The sequence below is a fragment of the Ambystoma mexicanum genome, chromosome 7p, assembly GCF_040938575.1.
Source record: "Ambystoma mexicanum isolate Mex_15411 chromosome 7p, UKY_AmexF1_1, whole genome shotgun sequence".
Taxonomy (NCBI): domain Eukaryota; kingdom Metazoa; phylum Chordata; class Amphibia; order Caudata; family Ambystomatidae; genus Ambystoma; species Ambystoma mexicanum.
In genome coordinates, this window is record NC_090939.1 from 816531296 (window position 1) to 816547917 (window position 16622).

The window sequence follows — 16622 nt, forward strand, 5'->3', positions numbered from 1 at the left end:
AGGAGTCTCTTTAAACTCCCTCTCACTTAACATCTATTTCCTCGTTTCGTCAACAGGCTGGACAGCTGATGATGCAAAACAGGGCGAGATTAAAATGTTTGCTCCTAGTTCACAAATGTATCCACGAAAAGGCACCACTGAGGCCAACTCTACAAGCCTCTTTGTAATCTCTGCTCTGCCTCTTTGACTACCCTTGTGGCACCTCACCCTCCCTGTGCTTCCTCACACTTATAGTCTTTCTCTCTTCTTGCTCTACTTGCATGGAATCCTTTTTCCCGAAAATCCAAGAAACAGTACACAGCGATTTGTTCAAAACCAAACTAAAAGCCTACCTACTCACCTCCGAGTTACCCTCTTAACTTACCTCTTATCTGCCTGCAGGCAGACATTTCTCCCTTGCCTCTACCCAGCCTCTGTCCGTCACTTTCTACTGCATTCACTCTATAACTTCATCCATCATGGTAAAATTCTTAACAGCTGGTCATACCGCCTACCTGCACTTAAAAATGTCTAATGTTGGTTATCCTTAATCTATGTATGTCCACGCATGTATTGTCCCTGGTGACTGCTCCATTTACTCGCCCCGCCCCCAAAAATCTGGTCAGGATGTCACTCACACTCGCCCCATTGTAAAATGCTCACTGCTTTCCGTCAAATCATATCTATCGTACGTTCTTTTGTGATCAAAAGAACATTGTTCCTCCTTGTATAAATACATACAGTGCATTCGGAAGTGTGGCTGTTGGGCTGCAACTTCTGCTGTTTCCTTGCCTGCTCGTGAGTTCTGTAGTGTTTCCGGACGGCCCCATATGCAAGAGGAAGCACTGAGGCTGCGGAAACGTGAGGATGACTTTACCATTGAGCAAAAGTAACTTTGGATTTGGGACTTTTATGTCATTTGGGACTTTGGTGCTCGCCTCAAACAAGACTGCGGGTTTCCCGCGGGTCTTGCTGTTATTGCTGTTATTGTGAACGTGCTATTTTTAGATAGCGCTAAGGTTCTCCTTTTCTTTTCCATTACAGATCCTCCCCTTTGCCCGCCCCTTGGCCCACCCCCCAGCCACAGCCACTTCCTGTTAAGCACTGGTGCAGGCGCATCTCGCGCACGTATCTGATGTGCATTCGGAAGTGTGGCTGTTGGGCTGGCGGCGGGTGGCGGACGTGGATCCGGTGTTTGTGCTGTACTTACTTTAATTAGAGAAGCTTTGTAAGTGTGGATACTGATCCAATATGAGGAAAAACAAATTGCTGCTTATACGCAAAGAAGCGGGTGCTGACTTCTTTACAGCGGTGAGTACCAGACAAGCAAGTCTTGCTTGCGCTGCAGCCTTACCGCTGCCTGAAGCAAATGAAGAGGAGGTGGAACTCCTGCAGTGTGCACAAGAGTGCTCATTGTTAGACAAACAGAGGGATGACCATATAGACCCCTCACAACCACTGTTTGGGGAGGATGATTTGCCCAATTACATGTCGGCTAAAATGAAGGCCTTTGGCTCGAGTAAAGATTCTGAGTCTCATCCATTTGAAAATGATAACTGTATTCCTAGTGACTTTAATTATGATAATTTGTTGGACCTTTCCAATAATCTTCCTACGAATGTTACGAAATCTTTAACAAGCCAGCCTGATACATTTGCTTCTGAATTCTCTGTAATGATGAGCCTTTTCAATTAGCTAATACTTACAGAATTACGGAAGCAAACTGAATCCATTGTGGATCTGGCTTCTGAAATCTCGTTATTACCATGTAAACTATCTGACTCATTGAGTAAAATATTGATGGAGAGTTTGGGGGAGAGCCCCAAGCCTGAAGATGTCAGTACTGGGTCCGCAAAGTCGCTCTCTGCTTTGTTAGCAGATGAGATTATTGTTATATCTGCTACTCAGGCATCTGAAGCCGAGACAGGCTTGGTCAGTACTAACAATGATCTGGTGGAAAAAGAACAAACTGATCAGGGGGTGAATGAATCCCCGAATATGAAGGGAATTGGTACGATCGAATTTAAACTTTCAAAAAGACAAGGGAAAAAGCTAGCCAAATTGAGGAAAAAAAACAATAAAAAAAACGGCGGTTTGGCGAAGTCCTCGAGAAAGTTCCTGAGGGACTGCCATTACAAAGAGGATGTAGATTAACTGTTAGCTTCTGCAAACAAACCACCAAAAAGCAAAATTCCCGTAATCTGTAAGGACCCCCCCCCCTTTGAACGCAAACAGAGGTATAGATCAATCAACACAGAGCATATATATGGAGGGGGAATATCCACTTTGTGAAATTATGAAAAGAAAGAACCACTGGGATGATTTGTATGAGATCTTAATGCTATTCTGCCACAGGGAACCACTGTTGAATCTTTTAAGCTACTAGATAACGATGACAACACTCACCCAAATAGAAAAGGTGTAGTTATGTTAGAAAGTAAGATCAGTGTCAGGATTAGTCAGGCGAGTACAAAGGCAGCGAATATGGCAAGGGAAATGTGTACACAGGAACAACGACTCATGTATGCTAGAACCCAGGAGTGCAAATAGAGTGTGACATCAAAACCAATATATGAAAAGGGATGTGGGGTAAGCACCTGACCGCGAGGAAAGTCGGCAAGCGCCTTACCCCCAATTGCTGTTACAGGTACTGACAGCGCTAAACCCACGTGGAGGGCAAGCAATGACAGGATCTGTGAACTAACACTCTTGATGGTATTAAATAAGGGAACTAAAGAACTGTACTCACGAGGACGAGATAAACCTCTTGAATGCCAGCTAGCCCACGAATCCTGTTGATGAAACTGGGACACCGAAAGGCTAGAACAGCAATGGGAGGAAAACTAAATACCTAAGTTGGAATAGTGATTACAAATTAGTGAGGAAAACATAAGCATTCACACAGGAGCTAGCTACAACCGCACACCACACCTAATAATCAAATGGGAAATAAATGCAGAAGTGCAATGGCAAACATGGAATGGATCTCAATAGAAAGTAAGGATCAGGAGCAGGGAAAAAACGAAATAACCAATGCAAACTTCTCCCTACCCCTTCAAGGAAAAGACAGGAAGCTAATCTAAGAGGAAGGCTAAGGCATACGGGTTTACAGCAGCAAAGGACAGAGTCAAAGAAATATAGAACACAGACAAACTGGGCTGCATCTAAAAGGGGAAAGCACTGAGAAATGCTGCCTGCAAACAGAGGAAGACAAAAAGGGAATCAAGGGAGCAGAAATCAATTAGCGCATGAATCCGAGATTCAGGGCGGAGGAACAAGAAAACAGGAACTAGGAACTAGGTACAAAGGCAAGGAACAAGGAACAAGGGACTAGTCACAACAGGAACACTGCAAACGATGACCAGCGCTGGACTGAAGTAAGACTGAGGCTTTTAAAGCTGCTTAACGAGCACACGCCTCAGGTGTGCTGATTACTGCACCTGCAGCCACAGCTGTTGCCTATCCTCCACCCAACCTTGTCCTGCAAGGGTGGAGGTGGAGCAGTGGGCCAGGCATTCTGGGAAGCATAGTCATTTGGTTAAAGAAGCATGCTGGCTGCCAAAAACCTGGAATGGATCCGGAAGGGAAGTAGCTTGGAAAATAGGGATTTAACGCTCCCAATTCATCACAGCACTGTAGCATAAGGTTCGGAGGAAAGGTCCAGTAGGGAATAAACCCCAAATCATGCCCCCAAGTGGTGGGAACGGGAGCGAAGGGAGCGAGTCGTGACAATCAGAAATGTGGGTGAAATTGGCCGTGGTGTCGTCCCAGTGAGGAACCATGTAGGCATTAGTCAACAATGGTCTCGGTAGCACCGATTGGAAAATCGCATCAGGTAAGGCATCCAATGACAACTATCTTGATACGAACACAAGGGCAAACATTTAAAATCCAGAAAAAACGGATATAGATCCCACCAATAGGATTAATGATTGGGACCCTAAATTGAATGTGAATGATGATGCGTTATATCAATCTATAATAAAAGTCCTTAAGGATAAGCACCCACAAGAGGCTTCTCAATTTTTGGCTGGGCAACCGATAGTCAAGAATTGTGTTGGGACATATGAGGAATATTGTGCAGATTCGGTTAGGGACAGGCATGGAATTAATAAACTGAGTGGTTACGTGGAGGTCAATGAACAGCTCCAGGATCACCGGCTGCTTGACCTGAAAGATCCAGTGCGACCGGAGTTACCGGGGCTTGTTCTGACTACCTTATTTAATGACCCTGTTAATACCTCTCTAACTAGACCATTTATACTGTCTTTATTGGGTCAAATTCCAGATCTAAGCTTGATCACTTCTGCACACATTGACCTAGTTGATTATATTCACAGGCAACGACTAGATTATGTCCGATTAGTGATTCCATCGCCATTGGTCAGAAACCTGCTTTTGAAAGAGGCCGAGCAGTTACAACGTAGAAGTTATGACATCTTTGAATTTGTGCATACTCAACCTCAGGTTAATCACTTGTTGCCGAATAATAGATATGTGAAGGAAGTCTCACCTAATAATGCGTTTAGGGCAACTGAGGCTGCAATTGACAACTTGGAAAAACAGGATTGGAGGTGGCTTGCCTTGACCCTTCATGAGTCCATTGACACCTTTAAAAAACTGGGGAAGCCTCTCTAAAAACTAACTTTGAAATTACGGAGTTGGAACTCAAGAGGATCGACAAATTTGCTGTATAAACCGATCCTCATGAGTGAACTTGCTCATTTTGATTTTGTGTGTATTCAAGAAACTTGGTCGAGGGTTCACCTATGTTGGGAGGGTTTCACGGTTTCTTCGCTATGTGCACAAGGGGGCAGGCGTGGCCGGCCGAAAGGCGGTCTCGTAACTGCCGTGAAAAACGATACTAACCCTAGAATTACCGGTGAATGGGTATTTTCTCAACACTTTTTAATGGTGGGTTACATATTGAAGTTTAATGCTGCTGATACTGCGTTCCTGTTTGTGAATACATATTGGAACCCTGCCGAACATTTGGATCATCAATTGTGGTTAGAACTGTGTAACTTGGGTTCATTAATGGAAAGTTGGTTGGCTGTAAATGTAGGGGAGCACATTGTGATTGTTGTGGATCTCAATGCTGATATTCTTGAGGATCCTCTAATCGGTGACCTGTACATTCGTAACCTTGAGAACCTACCGTCATTAGGGGATAACCCAAAGCGTCGGGGGAGAATCTGGTCTCATTTTACTGAGGTTTGGGGGCTGGAAATACTTATTAATCATCTCCCTACTTGGAAAACTAGAGGCCTGAAATCTACGATTGATTATATTATTTGCTCTGTGGATGTGTTTAACTGTACAGGAAAGTTTGATATCATTGAGACCAATCTCAGTGATCACTATATGCTTTCCCTAGAAATTGGCACTGTGGATCAACAAAATCCAAAAATGACATAACTATGACCTGGGTATTAACCGTGCAGGGAACAGAATCAAGTGGACTGAGAAAAAAAAACACATGCTTTACTGCCACTATGATTAAAGATCATGAGAGTTTCTCTGACTATCAGTGGGATGACACATACTCGGCCCACAAATTCACAGATTATATAAGTAGCTCCCTTACGAAAATGGAGGACTCCTTCGGTCATAGGAAGACTCGTAATAACCATAAGACCCATAATTTTGATCTGGAAGTGAGGGACCTTAAGCGTTTGATGAGGAAAGATATTAGACAGGTTAGGAAAGACAGGCACCAGACTACTGATACAGTGGCTATGTTAAAGAAAATAAAGCAAAACTATAAAAACTGGTCTATTCAACATCGCATTATTAGATGCCAGAGGGATGGGGAAATTATGTTAAACTCCTTACGAGGAACTAATTCAGCCAATTTCTGTAACTTAATTAATGATCTAGACAAACCACAGAAAGAGGTACTCCTTAATCCTATTAATGAATCCACTTGGTTGGGGCACTTTGCTAATTTGTATCACACCAAAAAGGATGAGGTACCTGTAACCTTGAAATGTAAATCTCAATGGCTTTTGAATTTCAACATGAGGGACATTGAAGATCTAATTAATAAATCTAAAAACTCAGGGGCACCTGGGCCGAATAACTTATCTAACAAAATTTGTAAGCGCGAACCTGTGATATGGGCAAAAATACTTACCATTCTGTTTAACAACATACTATTGACTAAAGTTATTCCTCTGTCCTGGAGGGTATCGATCATTATCCCAATCTTTAAGAAGGGATCACGACTTTGTCCATCGAGTTGTAGGCCAATTGCCATTGCAGATCCAGAATCAAAACTGTTTGCCTCATTGGTTCTTAAAGACATACAGAAGTGGATGCAAGAGGAACAAATCCTAGATATGAGACAAATAGGTTTCAGGAAAAATATGGGAACTGAATGTGATGGGTTGATACTTAACATTTTGTGAGCTGAAGCTATGAAGAAGGGTGCTAATTCAATCTTTGTTGCATCCATGGATCTAAGTTCCGCATTTGATCTTGTTGATAGAACTATTCTGTAGGAGAGGCAGAGTATTGAATAAGCCCCCCATTATTTTGGACATAGTAATGGCTATCTATTCAGATACAGGACTGAAGGTCAGACTGGACTCTGAGGGCACTCTCTCCAACAAACTCATTATACACAATAGTCTTCGTCAAGGCTGTAGGCTGGCACCTACGATATTTAACCTTTATGTGAGTGGTGTGGATATTGCCTTGTCAAACAAAGGCCTAGTAGCCCCCAGAATACGGAATATCCGTCTTGCTTGGCTAGTTTATGCAGACTATTTCCTCCTTATGGACAACACGAAGGTTGGTCTCCAAAGAATGCTTAAAGCTTTTGAAAAATGTATTGCCACCATATAATTGAAGATCAATCCATTAAAAACAGTGATAGTTCATTTGGGAAGAATAAATAAGAAGTTAAACATGTATACCTGGTCATGTGGTAACAACAGACTTAAAGCTCAGCCAGTGTTTAAATATCTGGGCTTTGTTATATATGGGACCAATTCTAGACCTTTATTTAGGACACAACTTAGACTTGAAGCGAATATTGCTATTCGACAAATGCGCGCTATAGAATCCAAATTTTGCAAATTTACAATGATCCCTCTGAGGGAATTTTACATGAAAAAAATTATTCCCTGATTAATCTATGGGGCGGAACTACAATCAAATACTTGTGAGGGGGATTGGTCCTCCATTGAGAGCTATATCTGGAAATCAGTTCTGTACTTTTTACCGAAATGCATTCCTTTTGAATTAATTAAGTATGAACTTGGTTTAAACTCTTTTGGCTTGGGCAACTTGGAAAAGACTAATGTTGTGGAGAAAACGCAAGCCAAGCGAAGTTAGATCACTGTACTTTTGTGCAGGTCAGGACACTGAAAATCCTTTTATACAAGCATTGAATTCTGAGTCATTAAAGACCTTGAAATTACTAGGTATGTCGGTAACCTCACTTATGAATAAACCCTCACGGGTTAAAGAAAGCGTTATGGGTTTTAATTGGTTACACGCCAAAAATATAATTGTGGAATCAAAATTGTACCATCAAGTGTGTGTACTGAATAAATGGCTGTCGGATATGGAAAATTATTTATCTAAATATCCTAGTAAGGTTTAACGTCATTGCTACAAACCAGATTAACTCTATTAGATTGACTTTGTGAGGTACTTAGACATGGTGTAGATTCTGTTGTGTAGAAGGGATGGTTGAGAATTTACAGCATATCCTGCTGGTGTGTTAGGCACTCCAGGCTAAAGGGCTCTTATATTTTGGTCAGTAAGTATCAAATACCGCTGATGTTGATAGGGAATTTATCTGGATGAAAATGCTACATAATAGTAAAGGTAACCTAAACATTGGGGTTGCCCCATTTTTAAGAAATGTTTGTGATCTTTTTTAATTGATCAGAATTGAATTTAATTTTAAAAACAGGTTTAATAGTGATCTTAAGTGAGGGTAACAATTCTTTTGGTTTGGGTGTGATGACACGTGTTTTTTGTTTTTCTTCCGTCATGATTTTATGTATTATTGTGGTTAACTTATGTCTTTATGCATTTCTTTCTGGTGTGTATTTAGTTAAAATGTATGTCTTATCTACCATGATTTGAATTGTTTACGTCTTCTGTTATGTTTTTGTACAATGAACTTCTGAAACTGTTTCTAATATTTTGTAAAAGTTTATACAAACCAAAACAAATAAAGGAAAAAAATAAATAAATACATAAATATAAGAAAAGTTATGTTTTGGTGTTTAATTGCCATGTTCTATCATCTGCCCTTAGAAAGAATATAGAGTCACTGGTTGTGTTCTGAATTGTAAAGCATCTATGCCATGGGTCTGCAACCTTTGTCTCACCAGATGTTTTGTACTACAACTGTCATCAGCCTTAGCCAGCATAGCCATTGGTGAGGGATCATGGGAGATGTAGTTAAAAACATCAAGAGAGCCACATGTTGAAGGCCCAATATCTAGGCAGAAAAGTACTACTTGTGTACTACTTGTGCCTTTCTTCTTCCTATGAGCTGAGGCGATATGTTGTGCTCCTCGACTTGACCTTCAACACAAAGCACTAGCTAGAATGCACTTGCTCAGAGAAAAAAGGCTTGCTTTGTTCAAATAATTTGGGAAATGGAGAAGACAAGATTCTTGAGCTCCAGTGTGTTGACTTTTTAAAGTGCATTGCACTGTAATTCCAATGCATTAAACACCAAGAATGTGTAAAGTTGTTTTTATACAAGCAATCATTTGTAATGACAAAACAAATAAAATAGGAGCAATGATTATGCCACAAACTGATAAGTGTTTTGCTGTTTAAAACTACTGGATGTACAACAATGTATGAGAGTGCACAATTTGTTAAATATGAAAGAGGGTAAGCTGCTCTACTAAACAGGTACTAATGTTGGGAACGAGGGAGGGTCTTCCCACCCCACTAGGTGATACCAAACAAGAACTAGGTGCTAATAGAGCACATTCAGGGAGCAGGGGGGTGCACATAAAGGGGGGTGCGTGATCACATTAGTGCATGCATTATGAGCTATATTTTAGATGCGGGTGTGAACGCCATCTTGACAAGCGGCAGCCATTTTAGAAGTTGGGCCCAAGCGAGGCGAACACTATTTTGTGTAGTAGTATTAGGCCCCTTGCCTGAGTGCAAACACCACCCCCTCCCTTGCCATGACAGAGATCAACAACCTCCTTCATTGTTCAGAAAGTTAAAGGCCCTCGTGCCCAGGAAAAAAGCGCCCTGCAAGGTCATGAGAAGGGAGCACAGCGCCGCATGGTAGTACCACACCACGGAACAGGTAGCAAGGCCCTCCTGTCCCCAACAAGAAATAGAGCTTTGCAATGCTTTCATCCCATGACCCCTGCATGCCACAGTACCATCCAAGCCCAGACCACCGACCATAAAACATGTACACCCCCTTGATCGATCACTAAGATCGGAAGGCAAGGCTATAGCGCCTTCAGGAATGGGTCATGTGATTTGTGCAGCGAGGTGCAGGCTGGCATCAGAATTATAGCTTAAAACTAAGGTGGAGGACTTTGGGGGTTGCTGATCTGTCTGGGAACGAGTGAAGTGTGTGTAGTTAGTGTGACCTGAGCTCTCCCCAGGCCCATCCCTGTATCTGCTAGGTGCATTGCTATAATCAGAAGAATAACATTGTGTGTTAGAGTAGCTAATTGTTAGGTCAGCTCACCGCGGATGACGAGCCCAGCAGCACCCACGTGAGCGAAGATGAACAGATGAAGATGGACCAATGGCCTGGCATTACATATGAAGCAGGCCCTACAGCTATAGGGCTCCGCCAATCCGTATTGTAGAATTGTACTATATATAATTACATCATTAGTGACACCGTTTGTGCTTATAATGTACCGCATTTGCCAAGAGACCTCTGAGCGTTCCGTGGCAGCAGAGTTCTTTGCTGATGCATTCCTATTTTTGTAGAAATAAATACTTGTTATCCTTGCAAGAGTGTGCTGAGCCTTTTTCCCTAGTGGGTTGTATTTTTTCTGTTGTGAGCGTGCAGAGGCATGCTCTCACTAGAAAGACTGATTACACTATCCAGCACAATAATAATTTCTTAAGGAAAATGGGCCAACCTGGAAGATATCAATCCTGTTTGGTACAAGGAATGTGGTTGTACTGACCATCGCTCAGTTTACTTATTGGCTTTGATATTAGCCTGGGTTCAGGAAACTGAGTGGGTAACACTTGAGTAAACACATATATGTGCAGTGACAAGATAAAGTGCAAGTGCAGTTATGCAGCTACTTACTCAAAGGCTATATATGTCACAAGTGTGATGGCAAGGAAAATAGCAGAAAGACCGCAGCCTATGTAGGTGATGAATGTCAAGATGAGTACTTGCTCAGCAGGAATTGTTGAGGAATTTCGAGAAAAATCCTAGGAGATAAGAAAAACTATAGTTAGCATGACAATATACAGATATAGGAAACCAAGTTCTATTTCACTTTTAGGCCAATGAGGCTTGGCTGACATGCTTGAATCAGGGTACATGCATTGATAGCTTCCTCGTGCATGGAATTTTAAATACTTTTTAAAGGCATGTTGGAGGTGACCAAGAATTCCAACTAGTTTGAAAATGGTAACCATGTGTGAAAAGGTCAATTCTTGTATAGGTTAATACTAAGTGTTAAGGAGCATGGAACTGACTTGCATGACCCATGCTGAGCCCTCTGTACCACAAAAAGGCTGTTGGTTATGAGTTTGATCTACTTGTCTGGAAAGTACGCCAGAGAGTAATTGCTTACCAAAAATATTGATATTGTATAACCAATTTGTATTTGCATAGTTACATAAACTGTGAGCGTATTGAGCCATGCTGCAATCTGCTTCCCCAAAATGCAAACATTTTCAATGCCCACAATGATCCCCTTTATTGAGAACCGTTATAGTAGCAGGAACCTGGTGTAATTTATTTGTTTATTAAGGTTAGTGGTCTTCATGTCAATTGACTACATGGTGGGTTTGAGGGCCGTAGTCTCAGTTTACAGTCAGATCTTTCAAAGAATATGGGGTAGCTACTAGTAGCCTTAGGTTTAATTCCTCCAGTTCGAGAAAAAAAGTAACTTTCATAAACGTTGAGGATGTCATGATGTTGATCACCCAGCCAAATCCAATTTGGAGGATGGTTACGGCCATATGTACCCTGGAAGTGCTTAGAAATGGTGCAGATTCCAAAGATGTACCAGGTCCAGACTCACCTGATGTATTCAACATTGACCTGAAGAAGTGCATGTGCATTCTAGTGTCAAATGTTGGCCCAGCCAGACCTCAGATGACAAATTAAGCACAGAGCTACTATGACAAATGAAGCACAGACCGACCTCAGATGACAAATTAAGCAATGATACAAATCATAAACTTAACTATAAAAACACAAATATAGTACCACACAGAACACCAGGGTGGCCAGAGGAGAAATGCAACTGGGGTACTATAATTACTGAAGTACTATGGACCCACTTGGATGATCGCTGATGCAGGTAGAGAGAATAGGGGGCTGTATCATCTTGTAGAGGTCATAGACATCCATACATTGCCATGACAAAGACAGCAAGTATAGCCATAAAGCGTTTTAGGCAAGCAGGCCAGAGGAGAGAACACATGCTTCCAAATGGACAATCGTTGCCAGGGAATTAGAGAGGTGTGATACTAGTGTATTTTTCCCAGACAGCCCAGAGACAACTAATAGCACCCAAATACACGACAGCAGCCTGGATGATTGGAGCAGCCAACTCTCTGGAAGGGGCAAAGGGCCACGTAAAATATTCCAACTGCACTAACTGCATTTGCCAAGAAAAGTATCAGCCAAAGCTAGCAGACAAGGGGATAGAGATACCATGAAAAGGTTCATGGAAGTGCCAAACCTCAGGTAAAACATGATGGAGAAGCCTGCAAGTTTAGTGCAACCCAGCTGCAAGTAGCAAGTTGAAATTATACAGCCTGCATACATGGGCCAGCCCCATGGAACTTTACTTACATGAGGAACGTGGGTGTTGTACCTGTTGCCTTCTGTACCTGCACAGATAAGCTAAAAAATGACAAGCAGTAGCTGAAACATTTGCACCACATCTTGTGTCAAAGTTTGGTTGTGTCTGTCCAGAAAGAAGGCACTTGCTCGCCTAGAGACTCATGCCACAGGACAATAACAAAGGCAACCACGGCCCAATGCACATGATGTTACTTCTTGCCTTGTGCATCACAGACCTACCCTTTCAGCTCAGGAAGGATATTCAGAAGGTTGATTTCCTTTGAAAATGGCTGACCTGATTGCTGCTGCCAATTATATCCAGTCATCAGTACCAAAAGTTCATCTGCGATGCATAGCTGCAGGATAGCTCAATTAGAATTACTTGATGAGGCAATGTTAACATCCATCATCAATGTTGGTTATCGACATAGTGCAATGCTGCAATTGCTATGGAGGTGGAATATTTGAGGGGAATCATCATCATCAAAATCATGACAACCATTTGGGAAGGTGGGAGGTGGAAGCAGTGGCAGCCGCCCTGGATACTGGGAGAAAGGAGGAGGTTGCGGAAGGGGCCCGTCAAGTGCTGGCCATCAATGAAAAGAGACAAACTACAGATCCCAGAATGCCCCACGAAATACTGCATCAGGGGGGAGGCACACCGATGGGTAAAGAAAGAAAAAAGAGGAAAGGGAGAACCGGGTCTCCTTATGTTAAAACCGCCCGAACACAAGCAAAGTACAGGGTTAACCCACAGTGGACGGAGCAGGGAGGAGGTGGGGGATCAGAGTCAGGTGTGTTAAAACCGTTGCTGAGAACACATGGGGCTGATTACGGGGGAGGGGCCGGACAGGGATAAATGCAACTCCAAGAGACTCAGGAGGCGTCTTATCTTGCAGGAGCAGCGTGTGGCGAGAGACGACGCACCCGAGTGGAGTGAGACCAGCCAAGAATACGAGTGGGCTTACTAGTAAGAAGCGGAAAGCCCACAGAGTGACGCCGTACCCGGTCCAAGGCACAAGACATTCCAGTGGAGAGAAACGGCCTCCGAAGAAGACGGATTCGAAGGGGTGAAGTGTGTACTATTGACATTTTGTTATTTCGTTTTCATGGCCGGCGGACAGGTTGAAGGGTGAAAGCCTGTAATCGCCTGGCCGTGATTTTTGAACTAATTAAGCCCAGCAGCGGAAGGTACAAGTAAAGCCAGGCACAATGCCTGTGCTTATGAGGTGAAAGGAACCGTCATCATTTGGCTGAAGTTATTGATCTGTGACCAGTATTTGTTGGGCAATAAACCGCTGTGAAAGGAAAACCTTGTTTGTCTCCAGCTGACTATTTAACAGAAGGTCATCTCAGAAATAATACAACATTAATGTAGTAGAGGGAAATGCTGAAGAACCAAAGCATGAGAAGTCTTCAACTATGGGACGATCAACACCACTCACTGACTTTCCATTAGTACTTAATCTAACATTAGAGCCCTTGGCGATGGGGACTAATGGGATCCATTTCCAGGAAACCAAGTTAAAGTTCCAGAGCGAAGTGGCAGCAATTAATGAGGATTCAAGCAAGTGAACCCCTATTAGTATCCTACCTCTAGAGCACAAACTATTAGCATGCACGGATGGGGCTGGATGGCAGGTTCTTGCATGGATGTTCATGTATTGGACATTTTTGGAGTCTAAATTTGAAAGATAGAGAAATAATAAAAAGAAATTAAAAAGAGAAGTGCAGTATGAATGAGTGTGGTGTGGGATAAAAGGTTGCTGGAGAGGAGATGCGACCCGAGAAGCCGTAGGGGGCAGGGAGGAAGAGGAGCCTGACCCATGATCTGGCTTCTGCTTCAGCCAAGGTAGAAGGAAGAGCAGAATGACAATAAAGGGATGACACCATGTGCCAGAATAAGAAAGCTACAGACAACAAAACCATTACAATCAAGTATGGATAAAACTGGTGACCATGTTGGACTTTGGCTGAAAGTCAGCCACCAAGACTGTTGGATCTGCAGCAACATATTAGTGGCTAGTGTCTGCACACTATAAATCCTGAGTGGCTAGCTAGCCAACGTTTGAAACCGGGTGCTAATATAATAATTACATCTACAATTAATGCTAACTAAACATTTTCAAGATTTTATTGATATACTTTTAGCCAATATTGGCTTTGTATAATATATTACACATTCGATCTAATTACATTACATGTTTAAGATTCGGTTCAAATAACAAATGCTAGGACAACTATACATTTTGAAATGCTAAATAGCCACATACAAAGCCCCCTGGCCCGACAAACACAATCATTGCATAACAGAATACCATGTAACACTGCGGCACACTTTAGCATTTAGCACGGTGAATACAAGTGGCCCCTTTGAGCCTCTAACATATACATTTCCCTGATTTGCACATTGAATTTCTTGAATAATTAGGTTGAAATGCAAGTAAAGATAGATTAAACAATGACTAACAGGCACCAGATCAGACACACCCACAAAATTAAATAATACAAAGACTTGGAAGGAATTATGCAGGATTACCAGCAGAACTGCAAAGCTTGTTAAATGATTGCATTTGCAGACGGTCTCGTTGCTTCTCGATTCTGCCAGCACACAGCCTTCAGACGCCCAGCCTCCGCTTCCATCTGTCACACGACAAAATGCACAGGAGTTAAGAGACAAATGTATCATCTACGTGATGGCAACCTTTGAGAGCGTCCATTGACATGAGGCAATCTGATGGAATACTCACTGTTTCTACTGAGGTCCCAAAACACACACTTTAGTGTAAAATTATCCTGTGCGAAATAAAACAAACACATTGTTAATATAAAATAGTTGCTGGCGAAGAATCTTAGAAAACTATAAGCTATCCTTTTCAGATCTGGTTAAAACTGAAATACCCACAATGGACTGAGTTTCAGAAGATAAGTAAAACTTAGTACCATGGTTATCTATCATCGCTTTATGTCAATAGGCTTAACAAGTGAACTCAATGGTTAGTTCTTTGTTGGTAATATATAACCACAATAGTTTAATATGGGTTCGCCTAATTTTTTTTACAGAGGGATACCATTATTTTGCTTGGTGCAACTTCATGGGATAGGAAGTCATAATTTCATTGCAACAAAAAGAAGAATTAGAGAAAATATTAATCTGGGTTTGCAAATTACAACACACAAAATACAATATCTTCTAATCATTAACTACATAAAAGTATCATTTCTCAAATGTGTAATGCACAGGACTATACCTGCCCAACATTACAAATGAGACAACATAAAAATACTAAGTATAAAAAAGAAATAACCTTGACAGGTAAAGATCCCAAACATTTTTAATTTCAATACAGACGAAGGGACACAACTTGATTTTCTGCTTTGGAGTTAATCTACTTAGAAAATATATTTGTATGTTCCATGTATATGGTTATTGTAGACAACAATCTCGCTTTCTGGCTCCGGTCGGGAACTTTTTCAACTAGGTCGCAGACTGTTTTACTTGGTTTGTTGGTGATTTGTAAACACGCATGTTGGCAGTACAGAAACTGCGCAAAAGTGCAAAATCAAGATCAATGTAGATTTATGCCTACATGGAATTTAGCTAGGCAGTCAGTTACATTGGAAGTTGTCGCAAGATCCAATTTATTACAATATTTTATACTTCCACAAAACAATCTAAGTCAATGGCAGGCTCACATTTTGTTAATTATTCAACCTGATGACACCTTAGTTTCCTTCATGCTATTTTCAATTCCCACTTTCCAAAAAACAGAAGGTGTACCAGTCATGTATAGGTATAGGTGATTCGATGAATCAGCTTAATAACAGAAGAATGACCTGAATGGCGTTTTAGAACCATGTTAATTGAGAAGTTCTAAGGTAGTATGTGCTTGGGGCATAAGCATATCTTTGGTTCATGTGGATAAGGAGATTCTATAGCAAGTCCTTCTATAAAGGGGATTAGAGACATTCCTTCTCAATAATATTGTACAGATATACTAAAATCTGAAGGCACAAGCAAAGCATCTTTTGCGTCTCCATGTGAGGTGCTCCAAGGCTGTGTCTTTGCTTTTCGGCTTAGTTCAAACTGTATATAAAAGTAGGTGAAGCATTCCTATCAGTTACTAATGTTGTCCCGAAGGTAGGAGAAACTTCTACTTCTTTGTACGCAGATGATGCAGAGATTTTAGCTCACCCTCCATTTGCCGTTCAAAGGCTAGTAACCAAATATGCGAATGTTTGGACCTCCTGAGAGTTAAAGCTCAATGTTCATAAATCACGTACCATGATGATAGGAGAGAGGAAGGGAATCTTAAGAGTATTAGAATTATTGTGAACGATTCTGAATGGATTCAGCTTGAAAAGCCATGTTACATATGGGAACTCCTAATTACCCAGGTGAATGAGGGATTCTAAAAATCCATAAGCATTTTAATAGCTCCTTCTCTCATTTGAGTATAAATATTTGAACGACTCCCACCCACTGTTTTATTGAGACGTTGCAGTGTGCTATGGTTTGTTACCAACGCTTTAAATAACCGAGAATGGGTTCTTAAGAAGCATTTGGATGGTCCAAGCTCAACTCCCAGGAAACTTGTATTCATGAGTTAGGCTGCCCTTTCATCAAAGAAAGACTTATAATATT

General features: G+C 41.6%; 1 protein-coding gene across 14 annotated transcripts in view; it reads right to left on the reverse strand.

Annotated features, from left to right (window-relative positions):
• ADGRG2 (adhesion G protein-coupled receptor G2) overlaps positions 1-16622 on the reverse strand; it is an 835692-nt gene that overhangs the window by 133005 nt on the left and 686065 nt on the right. For all 14 annotated transcript variants that reach the window (XM_069636971.1, XM_069636968.1, XM_069636965.1 and 11 more), the window contains 3 exons: positions 14728-14773; positions 14517-14620; positions 10259-10386 (listed from right to left, as the gene is read on the reverse strand). In XM_069636971.1, the coding sequence (XP_069493072.1) occupies positions 10259-10386; positions 14517-14620; positions 14728-14773 (278 nt within the window). The remainder of the gene's footprint in view (positions 1-10258; positions 10387-14516; positions 14621-14727; positions 14774-16622) is intronic.